We start from the raw sequence: 20033 nt of genomic DNA, 5'->3' as shown, positions 1-20033 counted from the left end.
CCCCGGTGGTGCAGTGGTTGAGCGCTGGGTTGTTCGATCCCGGCTGCTCCCCAGCCACAGGAGGAGGGTCCCACATGGTGCGCAGACCTCTCCTGCCGCCCGCTGCTCCCCTCAGCAGTGTACTTCAGTCCTTCTGCCTGCTCTGCACCCCGCCCTGGCTCTGGTGAATTCTCTCACCCTCCCGGCGCTTCTGGCTGTACCCGGTGCTTGCATAAATAAATAAATAAATAAATAAATAAATAAATAAATAAATAAAGTGGGGGCAAAGGGGAGAGAACCAAGTGAGAACCCGGTGCTTGCATAAATAAATAAATAAACAAACAAACAAACAAATAAATAAATAAAGTGGGGGCAAAGGGGAGAGAACCAAGAGTGAGGTTAAGTTCTCCTCCCAGCCCCAGTCTGTCCATGGTGGGTTTCTGTTTCCAATGTGGTGGGATCGTGAGTCATTCCCCCCCCCTTCAGGCCTCCTACCATATTTGGGGGACAGGTCTGGTTTCTGGTGTGGCTGGGGTCCCATGAGGGTGTGGGATTCTTCAATAAAGGATAGCAAACAGGAAAGAAAAATGTTGATGTGGTATATATATGCAATAGAATATTAATTGGTTATAAAAAGGTGAGCTTGCCCTTTATGACAACAAGGATAGAACTGGAGATTATGCTAAGTAACTCAGGAGAAAGACAAGCACCACACAACTGCACAAATATGTGGAATACAAGGATTAAAAAAAAAAGAAACTGAAAAATACTAAACCAAAACAAACTCTAAAAATATGGGAGGGAGAGTTGGGAAAAAATGAAGGAGCCCAAGGGTCTACAGTAAAGGACTATGAGTATTTTAATGGTGGGGGTGGTGTGATGACAGACATCTGATTAGGTGTGAACCTATTCTCCTAAACCTCCCAGGAGACTTCTTCATCTTTATTATCAAATTCCTGTATTGATTTTTTTTAAAGATTTATTTATTTATACAAAAACCAGGGTACATGCCAGATGCGCGGGAGGGCGAGAGGATTCACCAAAGACAGTGGGGAACGGAACAGGCAGACTGACGAAATACACTGCTGAGGGGAGCAGCGGGCGCAACAGGAGAGGTCTACTTGCCATGTGGGTTGGTCCAAGGCCAGCAGGGATTAAACTGGTGCTGCAGAGGCTGCAGAGAGCTTAACAGCGCTTCGCTCAACCGCCTACGCCATCAGGGGAGGCCCTTCCTGTATTGATTTTTAAAAATTTTCTGCTCTGTCTTGTTTTCTGAACAATTTCTTTGAAAAAAAACTACCTTTTCTTTTCTCATGGATGTATTATCTTTCCTTTTCTAAAGATATTATAGTTTGATCTTAGGCATTTTCCCTTGTTATCTGCAGAAAATCTAAGTACAGGTCTGACACACCAAATGAATGATACCTGGCTATCCATTTATGATGGTAAGCTCTTGAAAGCTGCAGGAAATTTGGTATGTGAACAGTGTTTCTTGATCAGCAGCCCTCTTTAGGGGTGATTTGGTGATGTAGCTATTTAATCAAGTGAAATCAGTTTTTTGTCATGGGTTGGTCAAGTCCCAGAAATGGATCCTTTATTATCTTATTTAAAGAGGTACCAGTTTGAGTAATAGCTCTGGTAGCCATGCAGATGACAGATCTGGGTTTCACTGTTTAGTAAGTCAACTTCCACTTAATCTTCCTTTCCATTTAGTTGTCTATCTCAGATGCGTAGAGCCTCTATGCCTAGTTAATGTCTTCTGAGTGTAAACCCTCAGTCGTCTGTCAGAGTGAAGACAAGCAGTTGTCTGAAGTAGTTGTATGGTGCAGGAAAGGGGAACCAGGCAACAAAATTCATCATAAAAACCATCAAGCAACCCTTCTATTTCCACCATAGTCTGTACTACTGTCTAGAGAAGTACTTGGTAACTCCAACTCTGCAATGGAAATCAGCAGGTTTTTATTGGTTTTACCTTTCTTCAACTTTTAGCATTCTCTAATACATTGAGTTATTTCTTACTTGCCCATCTCCTTTCTACTTTCCCAAATATTGATTATACCTCTCCTCTCATTCTCTTGATCTTTGTGGCTTTATATTCTTATTCTTTTAGAATAATCATAGTGGGATTTCCAGAAGAGTGACTGAACATGTTAAACTAGAAGTGTGTACTCGAAGTCTTAAATTCTTCAATTAAAAATTGTGAAATATTACCACCTACTATGGTGGCTACTTACTTAGGTATTTACTATAAACCTAGTTAAAAATCAAATCTTCCATATATATTTGATTAATTTTAAAACAATTAACTTTTGGTGCTACATACTCAATAACCATTTACTCAAAAACAAAATGCACAAACTAAAGTATAATAGATCTTCACAATCTCAAAGCACTCTGCTCTTTTCTTTCAGAGAACTTATGATTTATAATTACTTATCTATAATTACTTCACTTCTATTTCATAATAAACCATGCCCTATGAAGATAGGGCCCATTTCCGCTTGTTTGATCTTTGATTACCTACCATCCAACCAATAACTGGCATAGTGGGTGTTTCATAAATATGTATTTGGCAACTGAATGAAAGAATAAATATTTATAACATTTAATCTATTCTAACACTCAGAAGGAAAAATAGAGTTGGCCAGTTCTTTTTTTACCAAATCTTAGAGCTAATGCATATAAAAAAGGAATCTATAGATCTCTTATTAATAGACACTAAGGTCCTATTACATGTGCATTAACAAAGAAAATCCATCAAGATACTAAAATAACAAAAATCAATTAAGGTTTTTTCTAGGAATGCAAGAAGTGATTTAATAAGAAATTAATAAATTGAACTTAATATATTAATAGATCAAAGAAAAAGCAAAGAGGGGCTAGATTCCTGGGGTGTGGGGTTGAGATAGGAAAGCCATATTGTCAAACACTCAAAAGAAGTCACTACACAGTTCTTCCCTAAAAGATGCCTTATAACATGTAAATTTGTTACTGCACAGTGCTTTTTACCTTTTATATGCTATAGTTCTTGCCATGTTTAATCTAAAAAACAAATTAAGATGCTTCCAAATAAAAGAAAGCTGTTTATTTAACAGTAAGGAAAAATATTCTACAAGAGGCATGCTGTGTGCATATGTTCATATAGTCTTAAAGGAATCCAAATCACAATTTAACAAATGGTCTTGTTATAGGGCAACCTTTTATACCACACCTGGCTGCTTAACCCCACCCTCAGGTCCCAGCCACCTTCCCTTTGGGGGTGATGGGATTTGGAGTTCCCAGTGTTTTTTGGCTTTGGTCTGGAGTGGGGGGGTGGAGTCTACAAAGCCTGTATGGAATTAGCTTTAGGACATCCTTTTCCCCCTAACAGTCTTTTTTGCATAACAGTGACCAATACCTGATATTTTTCTTATTTGATTGTCCACCTCAATTACTAGCTTCATGAATACAAAGAAATTTTTCTTGTCAATGCTCTATCCCCTATGCCCACAACAGCACTTAAAGTTTCAATAAACATTCAATGGCTTCTCAAAACACACTGTACTCTCCCTGCCATGGCCATGTAAAATACGGCCTCTGCTACCTTTTACATCTCATTCTTCCCTTCCCCTGAATTACTAATAAGTTCCAGTCAAGCTGATCTTTCAGTTTCCAGTTCTTTTCTCTTCCCTGGCCTTGGCACATGCTGTTATTTCTGACTGCTTTCCTCAGTTCTGCCCAGGGCTTAGCTCCTTCTCTCCCTTTAATGAAATCAATGTATTGCCTTAGAGGTATCTTTTCTAACCATCCCAAAGCAGAGCTGCTTTCTTTAAAGCACTCATAATATTGCCATTATTTTGTAAATTTACTTTTTCTACTTTCCCCATTAGAATGTAAAGTCCTCATAGTCCTTGACACCAAAACCCCCAGTGTCCAGCAGAGCTCCCAACACCACAGTAAATTCTCATACTCCTGCTTGACATTTTACTGCTTGATGTATGTAGGGTAAATGATTTTCAGGCTTTTCTGTCCTCCTAGCATTAGGAGTGCATGCCTGATGGTGGGCACCAGCATTTGTTACATTGTTATAAGTTGTGTTGTTTACTTCTATGCGCCCGACTGTAGTACTGAGATATTAGTGTAGAGAAGCAGATGCAGGAGACCAACGGGACAGAACCAGGAGGAAGAAGGGGAAAAAGAACGCCAGAGAAGCCCAGAGTGAAAACTTGCCAGGGTTCCCAGGCCTCCTGCCCCTCCACCCCACCCCCACCCCTGCCTGCTGTGTACCTCGTTGCTGTGCTACATGTAAAAGCTCAATAAAAGCCGGATAAAGCCACTGAGGGCTCCAGGACTCCTCCTTTACCCCGTCTGCATAGAATCATACAGATCTTGCCCTGTGCCCATCCTGCCCCTACAATGTATTAAATGAAACTTTAAATAAGTATAAATGTAATCTGAGGGGAAGTATAGCCATTTTCATTTTGGAAAAAACAGATTTCCCAGAGTCCTGAGTGGCAGCAAGTTATTTTTTTACATGAAGAAAAAGTAGAGAAAACAAATGGAAGCAGCAGTCACCCTAAGTCAAAACAATGACAGATTCATAAAACAAAGCAGCCCTATTAAATACTACAGAATGAGAAATTATGACTTTCATTAAAAAATTTAAAATACATGAAAGTTTTTCAATGTATAAAGTTTAAGTGTTTTCATCAAGACAATCATGCACTAACGGAATAAAAACTAAGTGTAAATCCATTAGGGAGACATTTCAAAATGTCTACACACAGGGACACACACACACAGAGGACTTTCCCACAGCCATACTCACGTAATCCAAAAGGCACTCTAACCTACAAACTGCGGGTCAATACCTGGCTCAGTGACCCCACTGAAGTTTCACTCCCTAAATCCCCCATGGAACACCTAATCATCCCTTCTCCCAGACGCCTCTGCATCCAGTGCGCCAGTTGGCAGCCTAGCAACTCACTGGCACGGGTGGGTCTAGCCCAACACAAGTCTCCCAGGCATCGGCAGCAGCCCGGAGGACAGGGGCCTGGGGGCTGGCCCCTGCTCCTCACCTCATGCTGTACGGGGAAGGCGGTTTGTTTCTGCCCAGGAGGCCCCTTCAGCTCCCTTAGGTCAGGGAAAGCCAGTGCGTTAACCCAAGCGGCACGCGCCAGTGCCTTTTCAACGAGTGCACCGACCACGAGATAGCTGCACACGGGTCGCTGCCCCGAGAGACAGACCAGGGCGCCGTGGATCGCGGGAAGGGCACTCTGGAACTCTGGCTGGGGAAGCAAGCAAAGGGCTTCAGTCGCCAATAGAAGCCAGGTGGACGGTTTTATTTTACAGTGATAATTTCAATTTCCAGAGGGACTTGCCTGCAGGCAACCTGTGACGATGTTGGCTTGCAATCCCAAATGTAATCTGAATCCATGTCTTCACTACAGTGACCCCCAAGTTATTCATAATCATTGCCCCTATACTTTAGATGTCTGTATAAAGTAAATGACCTTTGTTCTGGCTCCTCATTGAACTGGGTTAACTATTCTGTGCTTTAGCATTAAATTGTCAGCCTGGAATGAGACTGCTGCATTAAACATGTAACTATTTATTTAAAAAATACATATTTATTAAAAATATATTGGTCAGTAGGATTTTCTTACAAGAAAACCCTAAGAATAAACTTCTCTAAGGGACAATTTAAGATCCACTTTTGATTATTACATGACAAAGAAAAAGTGACACTTAAGCCAGGCCAAAAGTGATTTTTTTCTTTTAATTGATAACACCCCTAGATAAATGCCACCCCAAACGCCTGGGCAAAAAATAGATTTGTTCACAAGGTGAAGAGGTGCCTCAACTGGTCAGATCAGGCAAGTTTAGGTCGTAAATAATCTTTCAACTAATGAGGGAACAGGTATAAATGCAAGATTCTAAAAAGGTTCTATTTCATCATGCCAAGAAGGGTTGTAAAACGGACTATATTTGCATGGGATTTAGTTTCTCCAATTAATCGTTACTAAAATCTTATTAAGAGAAAATAAAATACATCCCAGGCACATTTCTTATGATAAAGGTAGTAATTAAAAAGACGTCAAATTTAAAAACATAAAGAACAACTAAGTTTATCAGCAAAAGCAAAAGCAGATTCTTTAAAAAGACAACGTAGATAATCTTGTAGCAAATATAACTAAGGAGAAAAGAAAAATTAGCTATTGGGAACAAAAGGAAGGTGTAACCACAAATAATAGAGAAAAGATTCCTAAAGTTATGAATCATCATACACAATTTATACCAATAAATTGGAAAGTCATAAATACAATTTACCAACATTGGTTTAATGGAGGAAACATGAACAAACGATGACACATGGAAGCATTCTAGTCCTATCCCTTCTCAAGAAAGACCAGTTCAAGATATTCATCAGTAAGTTTTATTTTCACTTCTCAGTTAATCAAAAATCTACAAGTTCAGGGCTTCCTAGGTGGCGCAGGGATCAGTCTCAGTGCTATCAAGCTATCACCAACCACTGTTGACAGGAGTTCCGTCCCAGGCTAGGGAGCTAACCCACCTAAGGGCGCAGTAGACCTCTCCTGTGTTACCCGCTGCTCCCCTCAGTAGTGTATTTAAATAGATCTGCCTGTTCTGCTCCCCCCTTATTTCTGGTGAATCCTCTCACACCCTCCATCCCCTGCACCTCTGGCCTTGACCCTAGTTCTTATATACATAAATAAATAAAAACAAAAAGACAAAATATATGAACAGTTAATAGAAACAAAAAGGGGGGAGGGAGGCCTTTAAACATATGTGAAGATGCTCAAGTTCAGTTAAAGTTAAATATAAGTTTAAATAGAGATACCACTTTTCACTATGAAACCATGAAAATCCCTCTGACGGAAAACAGTCCCCCTAGCCTAACCGCACCTAAGAGTGCAAAATCTTTTCAAAGAAAAGCACTTTGGCAGTATTTATCAAAACTTCAAAAGCATTTATCTTTCAATCCAGGAATCACAGTTCTGGAAGGTATACATACAGAAATACCTTTTCTGATACTACAAATAGTTATCCTAAGCACCATTGTTTTTAAACATCAAGACTACAAATAATTCTACTACAGACTAATTTAAAAAAAAAACAAAAACAGTTCACTCACAAAATGGAAAATTTATAGAAAGTACATCCCATATATTGATTTGTAAAGATTTCCAGCACGGAAGAAATTAGAATAAGAAGGAATATAAAAATATGTATTGGGGAACACACTGGATACAGAGATTTTTTCAAGTTATACCTCTATTTTTAATTGTTTCAATAAATGATTCTAGTAATTTGAGCAATAGGAAGAGTTAATCAAAAGAGTGTATCACATAGTGGGGAAACAACTGGATAGGTACAGAGGAAAAATTCTTTTCAATGTTCACCTTCCCATATGCTTTAATTAACCCAATAGAAAAAGTGCAAAAAAAAAAGACTAAATATTATACAGGAAACAGTCAACTGGCAAATAACATATGAAAAGATTCAAGAGTATCAATTTCTTTAATCAGAGAAATGCAGTTTAAAAAACCAGTATCATTTCACATTATCAAAATGGCAAAAATTAGAGTTGGACAATGCCATATTGTCAGGAGGTAGAGAGGGTAGTTTCCGTTTACTACTGGTAAAGTATAAATCAGAATTACCATTTGGGAAAAGTTATTATCTAATGAAATTCAACATGTACATATAATTCCAATGGATCCAAAAGTATTGTAGATACACACTTGGAGACATGAACAAGAACCTTTAAGGCACTAATTATAACAGCCCTATGCTGGAAATACACTAGACACCCCCACTTTAACGATACTAACTCACACTATAAATGCCATCACATAGTGAACACATTATAATGTGAACCCAATAATATACTGATAGTGCAATTTATTCTAAAATGTCCTAACTTGAAAATTTTGGCACATTAACTAATGATTTACTGAGACAATAAAACAAAAATAGTGAATTTCATTTATTGACATTAAAAAGATTAAAAATAAGTAACTTAAAATTGGAAAAAGTTATTTCAAATCACTTAATATTTGTTAAAGGAGTGGGTGGGAAAAAACAAATTCTCACTACAATTCACTAACTTTAATACTGTCATTGTACTTTTTATAATCTCATTCCAACTGAAATTTTCGATTCTATTTATATGCTCTTTAGGACCTATAGTTACAGTTTAGTGTATCTTTTATGTAATTCATCAACCACTTATATGAAAGGACACATAAAGACAAAAAACCAAAACATTTCCATGCTTCAAAAAAAAAAAAAAAAACAACAACATGGATTCCTGTGACAAAGGACTGTCAAGCCAACAAATATGCCATAATTGGCTCATATGCTAATAGTTAGTCCAATGCCCAACTGACATGGTATAACTGCCAGCAATGCTAATGTGAATATTAAATGTAAAGTGATTTATATTTTGATAGGATAAATTCACTGTAAAGTTATCTGTTCATTAAGTGAACCATTGTACAGCAGGGGTCTACCATAACTTACCTTCATAAAAAAGTAAAGAATATACATAATTTGTTCTTATAGACCATTATAGTAAATGAAAGTAAATATAGCAGTGTTCTCAAAGTGGTAATGATTCTAATGTGTGATTTTAAAAAAAACACTGAAATGTCTCATCACTTGAGAGATCTAAGATAAGTATTTCAGTGAACAAGTATCTTTCACATGAGCAACATGCATAGATGAAAGTGTCCTTCAAAATGTAAGATTTTTAATGTCACAGAGTATGAGATGTTCAAAGACATGGTCTTCAAATTCCACACTGCAGTTAACCTTTAAGAAATTATTAGGTTCTGGGGCCTCCCTGGTGGTGCATGGGTTAAGGACAGCACTATCAAGCTATTTCGCCAGCCACAGCTTCATGGGTTCAAGCCCCAGCCAGGGAGGTGACCCACATGGCACAGCAGACCTTTCCTGTCTCACCCATTGCTTCCCCCAGCAGTGTATTTCAGTCAATCTAGCTGTTCTGTTCCCCACTCTGTCTCTGGTGAATCCTCTCACCCCCCACACCCCAGTTCTTGTATGCATAAATAAATAAATCAATCTTAAAAAACTATTAGGTCTCACTAGTATCAAAAAAACATACAGGCTTAAAGAGTATTAAAATATTTCCTCTTTTTCTAACTACAGCTGAGTGAAGCAGGATTTTGTTCAGATACTTCAACCAAAACATGTTGCAACAGACTGAATGCATAGACTTCAGTCATAAAGATATTTGCAAAAATATAAAACTGTGCCACTCGTGTCAGTTTAATGAAAAAAAAAAAATGTTGTTTATGCTACGATGTAATATGTCTATTATTTTTAGAGGTACCAATAATATAAATGTTGTATATGTTATAATAAGCATATTAGTTTATATTGATTTATTGATATACATATAAATACATCAAGATATGAAATCTATATATTTAAATTGGTTTTAATTTTTTTAAGATGTATTTATTTATGCATTTAAAAACTGGGGTACAGGGCCTCCCCAGTGGTGCAGCGGTTGAGTGCTGGGTTGCGAAGCTGCCCGCAGCCTCTGCAGCGCCTGTTCGATCCCCAACCACCAGGCGAGGGTCCCACATGGCGTGCAGACCTCTCCTGCCGCCCACTGCTCCCCTCAGCAGTGTACTTCCTCAGTCTGCCTGTTCTCTTCTCCGCTCTGGATCTGGTAAAGTCTCTCACCCTCACGCGCTTCTGACTGCATCCAGGGCTTGTATAAATAAATAAATCTTTGAAAAAAACAAACAAAAAAAAAACTGGGGTACAGGCCACAGGTGTGAGGGGTGAGAGAATTCACCATAGAGAGTGGGGAGCAGAAGAGGCGGACTGATTGAAATACACTGCTGAGGGGAGCAGTGGACGAGACTGGAGAGGTCTAATGAGCCATGTGGGTTATCTCCCTGGCCTGGAATCAAACTCAAGCTGCAGCTGCAGTAGCTTCGGACTGCTTCATAGTGCTGAGGCTTAATCCCTCGAGCCACCAGGAAGGCCTCCTTAAATTGGTTTTAATATGTAATTTGACAAAATCCACATAAACAACAGAGCTCCTGAGTCCTCAGTCTTCAAAAGTGTAAGGGAATCCTGAGAATGAAAAGTTTATGAATTACTAAACTACAGGCACATGCTTCAACATGGATGAATCTCAGAAAATAATACTTAACAAAAGGAATTCACAGAATATACTATATGAGTCTATTTAAATAAACTTCAAAAATAAGTAAAAGTAACAATATGTTGGTTATGGACACATACGAAAACTGTAAAGAAAGGCAAGGAAATAACAAAATTCATGATGATGGGAGTGGCTAACAGTTTGCTTCTGGACAAAAGCACACAAATGGCGTACATACAAATGACTTATGTGGTGTTCTATTAAGCTGGGTCCACAAATAAACTTTTAAAACAGAAAACAGTGCATATAAATGGTTCATTTCACAACAAAAATTTTAATAGAAGAAACAGGGAGACATACCTATTCTCCTAGAAGGAAAAACTCAAAAGAATGTATCTTCTCAAATTAATCTATAAATTCAATGCAATCACAAACAATATCCCAACAAGATTTTCTATAGAACTTGAAAAGATGATTCTAAATTTCATCTGGAAGAAAAATGCAAAAGAAGAGCCCAAAGCTTTTTTCGAAAGAAAGCACCAGAATATATATCAAAACTACAATGGTTAAAACAGTGTGATAACAGCTATATGGGTAAAAAAAAATTAAGCTTCAGAGGTCAATTAAAAAAAAAAAAGTAAAGGATATGTAAGACCTGACTGAAGTTGTTTAAAATTTCTCATTAACCACAGAAATGAAATGTCATTTTCAACTATGAGAAAATTAGTAAAATATTAAGAAAATACTGTTACCATCCAGTGTTGGCTGGCAGAGAGGTAAACACTTTTTCAGAGAGTGACTATAAAAGAGTAGAAACATTTGAGAGTAATTTAACAGCATTATTATCCATTCTCATAAGGAATGATTCTACAGAAATACTATCGTGAGCACGGGGAAGCATTGTTTATAACGGCAAAAAAGGTAACCACAACGGCATTGTTAGGTCTAGGGCAAAACTTGAAAATAACAAACATCCATCAACAAAGAAATGACTCATTTGATAAATAGATGCCATATCGATTTACTTATACTAAGTAGATATGATACTGCATTTATTTAACAAACATTGTCTCAGGCAAGCTTTTCAGATACTCAGAGGATTTTAATTCATTTGAACAACTATGTTTGGAATACAGGACATGCTCATGATACATCTTTTTAGAGAATTGATTACATTTGGGCAGATGTCCTGAAAACAAAATTTTACACACAAGTCTTTCTTAAAGTAATTATGTACAAACACTGTCACTTTTTATTCTTCTCTAGCCTGGCTTATTAATGATGTACTGAATAGATTGTACAGAGCTATCCAGTTCTAGAAGGCAGTTTTTCAACAGAAAAGTATTAGGCTATTTCGGGATATCCGCATGGTTGGTTATAAACCACACCATCTCCTTTTCTAATGCATTTTCAGAGGAACAAAGTGGGACCCATGATCATAATGTTACTACATACACACCATAATTTTGTACTAAGTGATAACTTATGTTTAAAATATATTTTCATAAGTCTCATGATAATTCTACCTTACAGAGAAAAAAGAGGGGTGAGAGGTGTACTTAAAATTTTTGGACTTCAATTAGACAAGGAGTGATTAAAGGAAATGAGGATTTTCAAAGTATCGTCCTCAAATTCTGGGGTTAATCTGTCATCTTCTCAGCCAAAATGATGCTCAGTGACACCTTCAGACAAATTGTTGGGCTGCATAGAGCAACTTATTATGATATTTCTTGTTCTCTGCTAAATAACCCTCCCTATGGATGGAACTTTTCCTTTTATATCTACTTAAAAAAAAAAAATCACGCACTGTCTGACGTCTCTACAGAAAGAAACGAAGTGCAGACTTCATTAAGAACCCTTAGAAAGCTTTCCTAGTCAGCCCAAACCAAATGAGCAAACCTTGAGGGAAGTATATAATGTTCATGAGCATGAAGCTGTCCCACAGGCAACTCAAAGGAAATGCTTAAGCCGAGATTTTATGCCTCAAAAGAGAGACATGAATTCAGAAGCTCGACCTGAATTTGTAAAAGAACTTTTTGTAAACAAGATCCACGTGTTCGCAATATTGAGCATGGCAACCGGTGCGAATATAAAAAGCAATATAAAAAGCAGCAAGGCAAAAAACGATTCTGAAAACCCCCAAGCCCACCCACCCCCGCTCACCCCTGAGCGGGACAAACAGGCAAGGTGCTAATCATTCCTCATCCAAGAAGAGCATGCAAAGCCAACCAGAATGGAAAAAGAAATTAAGTTGCAACAGCGAAGCCCCCAAAGCAATCCAGCAAGTCCAAGCAACAACGTCGTGCACTTAAATCATGGAAGGCTGGGGCTCCTCCTTCCTTCCTCCGGGCGTCTACAAAGGTGCCAGCCGGGCGCCCACACCGAAGTTTTACCTGTCCCTTGTGCTGCCGCGGCCCCCGACGACTTGACATAATTGTGCAATTCCGTCCACATGTTCCCGCCGCTGTCCGCTCCTCCAACACCTGCTCTTCCCTTCTCTGTCCCTCGTGGCCAAAAGTGCGAGATGTTCGTCTCCGCCTCCTTCAGAGCCAGGGGAGGGGGCCCCTGGGTCGCTTTTTCTTTTGGGGAGCCCCCCTATCCACCCCGTCTCCCGTGGGCGCCACCACCTCCCGCTGACACTGGCTAGTCCGAGGCGCGCCGGACCCTCCACGTCGCAGCCCGTCCTTCCTCTCCGCCCTTGTGTCAGCGGCGCGGGGAGCGCGGCCGGGTCTCGAGGGGCGGCACCGAGGCGCCGGCGGGGGGGACGTGGGCCCGGCGTCCAGGCTCGGAGCCCGCAGGACCCGCCGCGCGCGTCGGCCTAGCGTTACTGCTCTTCAGAGCGTCGTCGGACAGGACCCGCCCCGAGATGCCCCGCGCTCGCAAGGAACATGTCGACTTTCACAGAGACGGGCGCTGGAAACCGGAAGTAAAACCCCGCGACCGCAGGAAGCGAGGAGTGGAAAAAAAAAAAGAGAAAGCGAAAACGGAACTGTGGCTTCCCCTAGGAGGCAGGAGCCAATCACAGAGGAGAAGCCGACGCGCAGGCGTGGATTTCAGCGGGAATCCACGCGGCGCTCTCCGCTCCTTTCTGCGCAGGCGCAATGACGCAGGACGCCACGGCGTTGGGCAGCGGAGTCCGGCGCTTGCGGCAGCTCGGGGACCGGAAGTCCCCCAAAGCCGAAGCGTTGCCGGATACGGAAAATACGCAGGGGCTGACGCGGAAGGCCCCGCCATGACGGGCTTGCGAGTGCAGAAGGGGCTTGCTCTGTAGTATGGCGAGTGTGCATTTCCTTGCCTCTGGCCCTGCACCCAAGGCGATGACACTCTTTTTTAACTCCCAAATGCGACATTTCCGAAAACCCGTGATTTTAATGAATGTTAAATCCATGTAACCATCACCTGCGTGCTAATTTCATGGGAAAACAACGCTGCAATTTTGCGTTATGTGCAGAGCACCTAGATGTCCACAAGCAGAATTAATCTGATCAGAGATGTTAAGTACTACAGACACGAACCAGGCTCATGTGCTGTGTCATGGGAATGTGAAGAGATTTGCTCATCCAATGCTAACTTTTACTGTTGCTCTAGCTAAATGCTGTGTTAGGCACTAGCATTACAGACCTGAATGAACTGGGAAAGGACTTTGTACATAACTTACAGAGGTGGATAACAAACAGTAACAAACCATTGCCAGAACAAAAAGGAAATTGCACATAACTGTGCTGTGAAAACAAGCTGCAAGTGTCAGAGGATGGCCTTAGGAGGCGAGGGGCAGAAGAGGTACGTACAATGTCTAAGTGAATAAGTAACATTTGAGTTCAAAACTGAATAGGGAAACTTTAACTAAAATTGGAGTCGGGAAGGACTATAGAGGGATCTGTTATAACTCACAATCCTTTGTGTGCACTTGTCTTCATTGCATGCCAAAGAGGAATACCCTTACATTACCAAACGGGGAAATCATCTACAGCTCCAAGAAAGCTGATTCTGCACAGCTACATTTTTTGGGTTTGTTTGTTTGTTTGTTTGTTTTTAAAGATTTATGTATTTATGCATACAAGAACTGGGGTGTGGCTGTTGGGAGGGGAGGAGACAGGGACTGAGAGGATTCACCAGAGATAGAGCAGGGAGCAGAACAGGCAGGCTGACTGAAATATACTCTGAGGGGAGCAGTGGGCCAGTCAGGAGAGGTCTGCTGCGCCATGTGGGTCACCTCCCTGGCCAGGGGTTGAACTCATGGATAGCTTCATACTGCTGCAACTTAACCCCTAACACTACCAGGGAGGCCCTGTGCAGCTACAGTTTTAACAAGGAAAAGTGACTGCAACCGAGCCAATGAGAAGTCACAGCCACCTTGAACTCTCATACATTGACCTTTCATTCAGAACAGCCCCTTCTCTCTCCCTCCTTTCTTCTATGTTAAGCAAGCTCTCTTCATCTATCCAGCAAATCAGTCTTTCAAAAAGTAAGTTAGGAGAATAAGTGACATTTGAATTCAAAACTCAATTTTATTTTGCCTTTCCCCCCAAATATTGGTTTTTGTTCCTTTTGTGCCACTCTTGATTTGATAGTTTTTTCCAGAAATGAGTAATAAAGAACTTTTTAAGACAACAAATGAGGGACCATTTATTGTCTGCACTATTCATGCTGAGACTGTTTCCCTCAGTCTATTCCCATTCAGTGCCTGAGCACACTGGAGGTTCTCCTGTTGAGCTAGACCTGTCCAGTGCAGGATTCCTTTAAGGAAATCTTCGCTTGCAAGTTCTACATCAGCCTCGTTGATGCTTTCTTAGAAATTTGCAGTAGTCTGAGACTCCCCGTGCCCAATTCTGCCTCCCCCTTTTCTAGTCACAAATACCAAATCTTCATCACCATGTGATGACTCTCCCCACTAACTCCTATTTCTCCCTTCATTGTCCCTCACATGCATTTCCCCTAATAAATCTCTGTATTTCTACTTTTTGTAAAAGAACCAGTACTGGCCTCCATGGTGGTACAGGGGTTAAAGTCTCAGGGTTACTGCCAGCTACTACAGCATGAGTTTGATCCCTGGCCATGGGTGTGTTAGGGGGAAAAGGATGTCCTAAAGCTAATTCCATACAGGCTTTGTGGACTCCACCCTGACCCCAGGCCAAAGCCAAAGACACTGGGAACTCCAAATCCCATCACCACCAAAGGGAAGATGGCTGGGACCTGAGAGTGGGGTTAAGCAGCCAGGTTGGTATAAAGCCAGACACGGGGGCTTTGCAGGAGTCCCCCGTTTTGACTCTCTGCCAGCTCGCAGTGTCCGGCCAGCTCTGAGAGTGCTTTTTGGGTTTCCAGGTCGTCGGATCGGGTAGGACGCATTAAAGACTTTATTTCCCTATTTTCTCCCTGAGTTGTACATTTTCCTTATTTCCTTTTCCTTTGTAAATAAACCTTTTATTAACCTATTGTGTATGCCTGTAGTGGAGTATTACTAAGTCCCTTGTAAGCGCGCGGGGGAGGACCCACAGCCAGGCAACCCGTTCAATATCGGGGCTGCCCTATAACAGGTGCAGCAGACCTCTCCTGTCTTGCCCAGTGTAGCCTTCAGCAGTGTATTTAAGTAGATCCCCCTGTTCTGCTCCCCACCCTGTTTCTGGTGAATCCTCTCACCCCTGCCCACCCACACTTCTGGCCTAGACCCCAGTTCTTATATGCATAAGTAAATAAAATACATCTTTAAATAGAGAAATGAACCAGTACTGATTCAAGTAATGCTAAGAATGGACCAAGAAAAAGTTAGATGGGGCTTGGGGATTGAGTCACTTACTCTCCAGGTGGCAAGAAGGAACACATTGCAAGTGAAATTTCAAGTACAGAGCAGTCCCTGGCACACAGTGGTTATGACTCAGTTGGTGAAGATACATCATCAGTGGTAACCTAGGAAATGAGATTACTCTGCAGAGCTCATAGTAGAAGAGGTGTTCACAAAGGGTCACAATTACTCTGATAACAGGCAAAGCTGGAGTGGCTGGCCAAGGGCATTTGTCTCTTAAGGAGTTGTGAAGAAGGTAAATAGGACACCATGTGCAGAGGCAAAATACATCAACAGCTAATGAATATTCTAATTAACATCTATAGCCAGAAGGGAAGAGAGAGATACTGAGAATTGAGATAGAAGCAGGTATAGCCCCAAGTACTACCATTCCCAATGACCTATTAGGAGATGTTGTGCTTCATATTATCACAGCTCTTGGCCCTGCAGGGCTTGAGATTCTGGCCTCCAAAGTGGTTCACTCATGCCAAGGGACTCAGCATATACCCTTTAAACTGCACACAAAGGCTACTATCAGGAGTCTTTGACTTCTTGCACCTAGAGAGTGGCAGATGAAAAGAGCCTTTATCTTGATGAACAGGAGGTGGTAGGGCTGTTTTTACACATAGGAAGGAATACCTGTGTAAACAGGTGAATGACCTGGCTGTGTCTTGGTCCTCTTGTTATAGGACAGGGAGAGGGGCAGCCCAAAACCCCGCAAACCTGCCTATTCTAAATGGGTTCTGCCATCCGCCGCATCAACACAAAACATATGAGACTTTAATGGGAAGGAACTTTAATAAAACTAGGAAACAATACAGATAAGGCAAATAATTTAGTTTCTAAATCAAGCATCCAAAGTTACCCGTCCCCTCGTGGGTAAAAGTCCATCCAAATGGGATTGGCCCAGAGCAAAGCTCCAAAGCCTGCCACAAGTCTAAAGCATCTTCCAGTGGGGACCCACAGAAAAGGGTCAGAAACAACCAGACAAGCCCGGAAGGAAAAGAGCAAAATCAACATCAAGATAAAAGCTGCCATTGTCACCTCCCCACGGGTCTCACCCACATCTGTGTCACCCAGTCCACGACCAAAAGACAAGCGCAGTTTCTTCACGTGTCTCTAGGCTCCATGCGCCTCCTCCAGGTCTCCTTGCTCCATCCTGCTTCCTTCCTCCGTCTCCTCCTGCAGCTTCTTCTCTTCCTGCTCAGCTCCACCCTTCCTTGGGTGGGGCAGGGAACCTCCCCCTTTTCTGGGGACCACCCTGTTGCACTCTGTCCCACTTAACTATGATCAAGCATATGCAGCAATTCCAATATTTGAATGTATAAAATATATGATTACTATTGGTCCAAATGTTATAGGGCAGCCCCGATATTGAACGGGTTCCTGGCTGTGGTTTCTCACCCGCGCCCTTACAAGGGACTCCACTACAGGCACACACAATAGGTTAATAAAAAGTTTATTTACAAGGGAAAAGGAAATAAGGAAAATGTACAACTCAGGGAGAAAATAGGGAAATAAAGTCTTTAATGCATCCTACCCGAGCCGACGACCTGGAAATCCAAAAAACACTCTCAGAGCTGGCCGGAAACTGCGAGCTGGCGGAGAGCCAAAATGGGGGACCCCTCCAAAGCCCACTTGTCTGGCTTTATACCAACCTGGCTGCTTAACCCCACCCTCAGGTCCCAGCCACCTTCCCTTTGGTGGTGATGGGATTTGGAGTTCCCAGTGTCTTTGGCTGTGGCCTGGGGTTGGGATGGAGTCCACAAAGCCTGTATGGAATTAGCTTTAGGACATCCTTTTCCCCCCTAACACAGATACCTCAAGAATCAAGTTTTGAATCATATCACAAAGACCTGTTGACAATGACAGCTGAGAATGAAGGGAATTTAAAAGGTAATAGAGGAAGAAGAACATGAATTCCAATTGAACTGTGAGACTAACTGCAGAGACAGAGACTAGTTTACCTGACTAAACTTTTTCTAAGTTTCCTATTGAAAGGCCCTTAGAACCATGGAAGAACTGTTCCCCAAATATGTAAAGGATCTATGTGGAGCAAGAGGTAGATTGTGGTAACAATGGAAGTGATCTCTTTCTGTTGTGGGAAAGGGATGTCTTGAACAAACTCCACAGATAAGTTTTATGGACCCCACCCCTACCCCAGACCAAAGAGATGCAAAACACCAAGGACTACAAATCCCATGATGTCATCACTATGGAAGGGAGGATTGCTGGGGACTGAGGGTGGAGTTAAGCAGCCAGGTTTGATATATAACCAGACATGTGGGCCTTTGGGGGGTTTGGTTTTTCGCCCGCTTTCAGAGTGCTATTGGGGTTCCAGCTCAGTGGAACTGGCAGGATGTATTCACCAATTTATCTCTCTTTCTCCCTGAGTTATTCCTTTCTTCATTTCCCCTTTCTGTAAATAAACCCTTTATTAACCGTTTTGTGTGTGCTGCAGTTGAGTCTCATTTGTAAGTCCCTTTTTAAAAATTTATTAATACAAAACTGGGGTACAGGCCAGAGGCATGGGAGGGTGAGAGGATTCACCAGAGACAGAGTGGGGAGTGGAACAGGCAGACAGACTGAAAACACTGCTGAGGGGAGCAGTGGGCGAGACAGGAAAGGTCTGCCTTGCCATGTAGTTATCTCCCCGACTGGCTGGGAATCAAACTGGCGCTTCAGAGGCTGTGGACAGCGTCACAGCACTGCGCTGAACCCACTGCACCACCAGGAAGGCCCACATTATAAGTCCCTTTTAAATGCGTGGGTGAGGACCCACAGTCAGGCCAATTCATTTCATATTGGGGTTGCCCCATAACACTTGAGGGCATGACTCACAGACTCCACTGCCACCTCCACTGTAACCCACCATGTTTTCTCTAAAATGCTCCCAGATGGTAACTAACCAGTGGCATGCTAGTGATGGCCCGTTCCTGCTTGACTCAGTAAACACTTTTTCTCAGGCAATCTCCATCAGCCTAGTCAGACCTGAGCTGCCACCTGAGACTCCTTCCATGTATAATTTCCTTAGCGCTCCTCTTTCACAATTGTTAGGATTACGTCTTCATTTATAGTTTCTCCCTACCTACTCTGTGTTCACCCAACTTATTATTCATAGTACAATCTTGTGCATATCTATCTCAGAGTCTGCTTTTGGAGAATCCAAACTGACACAGTCTTCAGTAGACCTTTTGCATCCTGACTAACTCATTTTAGCATTTGCTTCCCAGAGAATCCATCCAGTACATTTGTAGAATTTATTAAAAATGTGAATGCTGGTTCCCACCAGTGGAGTACTTTTCATTTTTTAATTTAGGTAAGGGACCAAGAAACTGATTTTTCTTACTGGCATCTCAAGTGCTTCTGTTGTAGTTGAGATACTAGACACTATCTTGTCTAAAACATTACTCCAAAACCATCAAGATAATATAAGAGCAATTGAAATTCATTTTTATTAAAAAAATTTCCAGCCAAAAAAACACATGCTTTAATATGAAAAAAGAACGCAATGTTTAAGGGCTAAAAATGAAATGAAAACACTGATGGAGGGCCTCCCTGGTGCTCAAGTGGTTAAGATGCAACCTATGTCTATCCACAGCCACTGCAGTACGAGTTCGATCCCTGGCCAGTGAGCAACCCACAAACCTCTTTTGCCTTGCCCACTGCTCCCCTCAGCAGTCTATTTCAGTCAATCTGCCTGTTCTGTTCCTCACTCTGTCTCTGGTGAACCCTCTCACCTCTGGCCTATACCCCAGCTCTTGTATGCATATGTAAATTAAATAAATCTTTTTTTTTTTTTAAAGAAAAACATTCTGTCATTCTTTTAAACAAATTCTTTAAAAGACAGTTGACTGGATAAGCACTTTCAGAACAACAGAGTAAAGACCTCCATAAATCTACTCCTGCATAAAAGCAATGAGTACACTGGCAAAAGTTACAAAAATCATTTTGTCAGAAAGCTGTAGTTTAACCAAAGGCTTACATAATCTGAGGTGATTTATTTAAGAGAAGAAGTTGAATCACAGTAGGAACAGTAAGCTTTGTGGCATTTTAACTTAATTATCGCCAAAGTGGAAATAGCCCAACTGATGAATAAAAAATGTAATACATCCATACAATGGTGTA

The 20033-nt window shown here is 41.4% G+C and overlaps 1 protein-coding gene across 7 annotated transcripts in view; it reads right to left on the bottom strand.

Moving 5' to 3' along the window:
• TASOR2 (transcription activation suppressor family member 2) overlaps positions 1-15998 on the bottom strand; it is a 70591-nt gene extending 54593 nt beyond the window's left edge. For 4 of the 7 annotated variants that reach the window (XM_054695063.1, XM_054695059.1, XM_054695062.1 and 1 more), the window contains exon 1: positions 15921-15998. In XM_054695063.1, coding sequence (XP_054551038.1) covers positions 15921-15946 — 26 coding nt within the window. In that variant the 5' untranslated portion in view covers positions 15947-15998. Of the gene's footprint in view, positions 1-5036; positions 5175-12519; positions 12867-15920 lie in introns of those variants that run through there. The other 3 variants (XM_037510552.2, XM_054695064.1, XM_054695061.1) reach the window with 3 other exon arrangements.
• Between the last annotated feature and the right edge of the window lie 4035 nt (positions 15999-20033).

This window comes from Talpa occidentalis, unplaced genomic scaffold, assembly GCF_014898055.3.
Source record: "Talpa occidentalis isolate TD23 unplaced genomic scaffold, MPIMG_talOcc4v2.1 talOcc4.14, whole genome shotgun sequence".
Lineage (NCBI taxonomy): Eukaryota > Metazoa > Chordata > Mammalia > Eulipotyphla > Talpidae > Talpa > Talpa occidentalis.
Note: the sequence above shows the minus strand (reverse complement) of the source record. Positions and strands in the feature narration are given on the sequence as shown.